The 4,706-nt window shown below is 34.4% G+C and overlaps 1 protein-coding gene across 1 annotated transcript; it reads left to right on the top strand.

Moving 5' to 3' along the window:
• The first annotated feature begins 647 nt into the window (after positions 1-647).
• On the top strand, positions 648-1,315 carry LOC106774623. Its single transcript, XM_014661667.2, has one exon. It carries the CDS (start codon positions 748-750, stop codon positions 1,015-1,017), a length of 270 nt encoding a protein of 89 aa, XP_014517153.1. The 5' UTR covers positions 648-747; the 3' UTR covers positions 1,018-1,315.
• Positions 1,316-4,706: the final 3,391 nt, after the last annotated feature.

Consider the following 4,706-nt stretch of genomic DNA (forward strand, 5'->3'; position numbering starts at 1 on the left):
TTAATTTTATAAAATTGAAATAGTGGAAGTACTAATATTGAAGTTTCCTCTTAATTTTATATTTTGTAATATATCACAAATTCAAATCTGAACCATGTAAATACTCCATTAATGTAGAGAGAGAATGAGAAAGATGATTAAGGATAATGGGGTGATATAGGGTATTTTTGGAATAAAAGAAAATAGTGAGAAAGTGTAGAATATTTTTAAAATAAATTAAAATAGTGGGGAGGTAGAGGACCCATTTGGGGAGGTAGAGGGAGCAACACCCAAAAACAATATATGCTAAGAAAAAGAAAAGGACAAAGGTGAAATTTAAAAAAAGGAGGTGTAAGAAGAAAAACTGATATTAATAAAGGCCCATTTTGAAGTAACCCAAAAAGGGGTGAGAAAAGGCACTGGACATGGTGCATCCACACGTCAAATTGAGAGCCTCAGCAGGTGAGGATGAACCTTCAACTTGGCATGCAACACAATTTTCCTTTCATTGTGAAGAAAATTATGTACCACAAAAATTAGCCAATATCAAGATAAGACTCTTGTGGAGAACTCATGCCACAGTGTCCCATATCATCATTTACAACTCGATCCAACGGCTCACATTCACTTGTGAGGTCCAGCCACAAGACATGATATATATTATCATGACATACACATTTTATCTAAAGTTTCACCAAAACTTGTTCACCCCATTTGTCTTCTGAATTCTCATCACTAACACAAGTGGTAGATTCATTGGCTTGGAACATGGCTTCTATCATCATGTCATTTGCTCCAGCCACTGGAAGAGTTTTTGCAGCCACTGCTGCAAAGGGTGCTGGTGGAAGCAAAGAGGAGAAAGGCTTCTTTGATTGGATCCTTGGAGGCTTGCAGAAGGAAGACCAGCTGCTAGAGACTGATCCTATTCTCAAGAAGGTGGAGGAAAAGAGTGGAGGCACCACTGGCCGCAACAAGAACTCTGTCGCAGTGCCACAAAAGAAGAAAGGAGGTTTTGGAGGCCTCTTTGCCAAGAACTGAACCAGTCATTTACTCTACATTTTAATTTCCTTGTCTTCTCAAACTCAATCATCCTTCTCTTCTACACCTAGATTCCAATCTCTTCATCTTATGAAATATTTTATGTTTGCCTCTTCTGGCTCATTCTAGTACACAATTATATCGATTCATTTTGGATCAGTTACCAACCAGGTACAATCTGTTAACAATTTGGATATATTTTCAGTTTTTTCGTTATTTACTTTCCTTACTACTTTAGGCCTTTAAGTTAAAACATGTGCCTTGTCTTTGATAAATGGTAATGCCTTACAAATTCCAAGATGCTATGTCTTTTAATTTCTTACAACAGAAAAGGCAGAGTTCACAGATTTTTGCTTTCCAAGATCAACATTCAATGAAATCAAATACAAAGTATTAATATTTTATTGTAAATGACCCTTGTTGAAATTGCATGATAAGCTTAAACATCATGTTATTGTTGTTGGTCTGTGTAGAAGATATGTTCAAGAAGATAAACGATTATATTCTGTTTAGTTTGTTAATGATTCCAAAATGTTAACTAGGCGTTCAGCAAGTGTTGTCAAATTCCAATGATTAGATGGAACTGACCCAAGTTCGGAATTTCAACCTTAAATGGTTGTTATCCCATGGACTTGGAACATATTGAACCTTCTATTTGAGGTTAGACTCTAACGTTGGAGTCAGATAAACTTCACAGTAGCACTATTATTTCTTGCAAAATTGACAGCACAAAATCATTCAGATTTCAAGACTGTCAAGAACTATTAGTGATGGTTGTAAGACCATTACTTATTTTGAAAATGGCATGAAGCTAATAAGTTACTATCATAAACAATGTATGAAAAGTAAGGATAAGTGTTTCTGAAAGATCCAGAGAAGAAGGAAATTTAAACGACCTGTTAAATGGTTTTAAACAAATACTGCTAATTACTCATGTTCACAGATAAACATAAGATTTTCTTCAATCATTGTAACTCATAATATATCAGTCAATTATGGAAGATAAATGCTAAAAGGAAAGAACCAATGCAAGTGTATTAAAAGTCACACATACTGTTTCAGTTGAAATGAAATGCATGTTGTTAGAAGCTCATCAAAAGAAAACACAACGGATCATGTTTGCATAGAGACATACTACACATATTTTCATCCAACAATAACCTTCTGGGGATATCGTTATTATTTTGTAAAACTGAACACATGCAAGAGAACAGACACTGAAATACGACACCAAGAACTCTTTAATCTTTAATTTTACAGTTTATGATTAAAAGTTTTTCAAATAAGCATGTGAGAAATCTTCTCCTGGTGTTGCGGTTACCGAATTTGATCTAGAGAAGGAGGTGTGGATGAACTCAATGCAGTCCTCAACAGCTTCTGTCCGATAATAATCAACAGATACTCCAATTGGTTTTGATCTTCCCATGGAAGAGGAACCTCGGTTAGAAGATTTTCTCACAGGCCTCAAGCATATAGCTTTTGTCACTTCATCTGCAACAACCTTCAGAAATTCAATAGGGGAAAATTCAGACGGCCAAGGAATCCTGAACTTGCAGCTCCTCCCATGCTTGTTAGAAAATGATCTCCTGGTGTTCTTCCTCCAGGACAAGCCTGTTTGATTCATTGAGTGTTCCTCTTTTCTTTCTTTGCATAACCATAGTGTTATATACAAAAGAGGGAGAGAAGCAAGAGAGAGTGTATGCGACAAGTGATGTGGTAACAGACAAAAAGGAATTGTAGGTAAGACCCAACAACACAGTTGTTGGAAAGGTTGGAAATTTGAAATAAGGAAGGTCTTGTGTGCTTAAGTGAGAAAACTGACCGTAGTTTCCAGGTATATTGGTAAAGGTTTTGTATGTATTTGACCTTTTGAACGTATAATGTAGTGATACAAGTATTTATACCTTTACCACCTTTGAAGATGAAGTATATCATAAAGGCACAAGTTTGTGGTTTTTGTGGAGGTACACAATTCATCACTTTATCATAACTAGACCTCCTTTGAAAGATATCCGGTGTCATATGTGATGCTGTTAATTTGATACATCAGATTATGAAGAGAATTATGTGATTATGAAACTAGTAGTCTTTATACTGCATTACTGGGAAAATTATGTAACTATGACATTGCCAAGTGTTCAATCTAACGAATTATATTTTGTTGAAAGTTTTACATCGATTAAAAATAAGATTAATTTATAATATACAAGTGACTACAATTTTATAAACTGATTCTGTAAAGTTGAGTTTGACATAAGAGTAAGTTTGTGATAAAAAGGTGTGTGAAAGGCAAGAAGGTGGGTTAAGGAGGTGAGAAAAGAGTAAAAACAAAACTAAGCAGATAAACTTGCTCTCTGTATTTTCTGTTTCTGATGCACTGCACCATTGACTATGCAGTCAAACATTGTAGAGAACAGTTTCATGATGCTTTACTTGGGAAGAAACATAACTAGGTGGGTCCCACATTAACCCTTCCTGTTCATAAGGTAGGTATCCATGCAAGGAAAATTCAGGTGGAGGCTATCTAAGTTGAGTAGTAAGAATAATTTTGGTTTAAAAGACTCAACTTTTTGGCATGTTGCAAGAGCATTCAAAATCTTCACCAAAAACATGTCTCTACTAAATTGTAAATGGTCTTTTGTAATATGTTTAATCATATTTTTTTCATATTGAAGTTGGGGCCATTTGTTCCTGTATCTCCATAATTTTAACCTACACCCACAATTTTTATATTTTAGAATACACTACTCAGTCTATATTCCAGAGAAAGCACAATCCGGTTTAATGGGTGCAAGAAGAAATTTGATAGAGTGCAAGAAGAAACATTCCAAATATAGAGTGGGCATTGATCCCTGTACCTCTACATATTTGGTCCTCCACCTCCCCATCCCAATTTTGTCCCTTTTTTTTATTTATATTTTTATTTTTTATTTATATTTCTATTTTACCCTTAAGTAAAATTTATTTTATAAGTTAATTTTAATTTAAACTTTCTAACGTAAAAAACCTAATTTTTTTTTCAACATTCTGCTCTCTCTCTTCTCAACGTTCTGTTCTCTCTCGTTCTTATTCCATTGTTGTTCTTTTGAATTCTTTTGTGTTCTTTTTTTTACTGTGGCAATCATTGGTCTGTTGGAAGGAAAGTTGGAAGAGAGTTCTTCATCTTCATCTTTCATTTCTGTGATCTTGATTGTGTTTGAAGGCTCTTCATCTGTCATCTCTGTGATCTTGATCGTGTTTAAAAGCTCTTCATCTTTCATCTCTGTAATCTTGATCATGTTTGAAGACTGGTTGAATTATTTGAAAATAAAAAAGTAAAATTAAATTACTTGATAAAATAAAGGCTTAAATACCTATTTAGTCCCCAAGTTTGGGGCTGAATTTCCGTTTGATACCCGGTTTTAAAAGTGTTTTAATTAGGTCCTCAGGTTTTTTATTTTGCTTGCAATAGGTCCCTTTCGTTAACTAAGGTGTAACGGTGTTAATTTTTCTTCTCTCTCCTCTGCTATTACTGACATATCTTTTTCTCTCTCTCCTATTTCTCTTCTCTTTCCATTACAACATCATTATAACTACCTCTCTCTCACCTTTTTCTCTCTCATTATTTATTTCTTCTCTCTCCTGTGACACTTCTTTCTCTTTACCAACTACCTAAAAAAACAAAGATGAAAAACATGAAAGAGTATATA

This window comes from Vigna radiata, chromosome 10, assembly GCF_000741045.1.
Source record: "Vigna radiata var. radiata cultivar VC1973A chromosome 10, Vradiata_ver6, whole genome shotgun sequence".
In the NCBI taxonomy this organism is placed as follows: domain Eukaryota; kingdom Viridiplantae; phylum Streptophyta; class Magnoliopsida; order Fabales; family Fabaceae; genus Vigna; species Vigna radiata.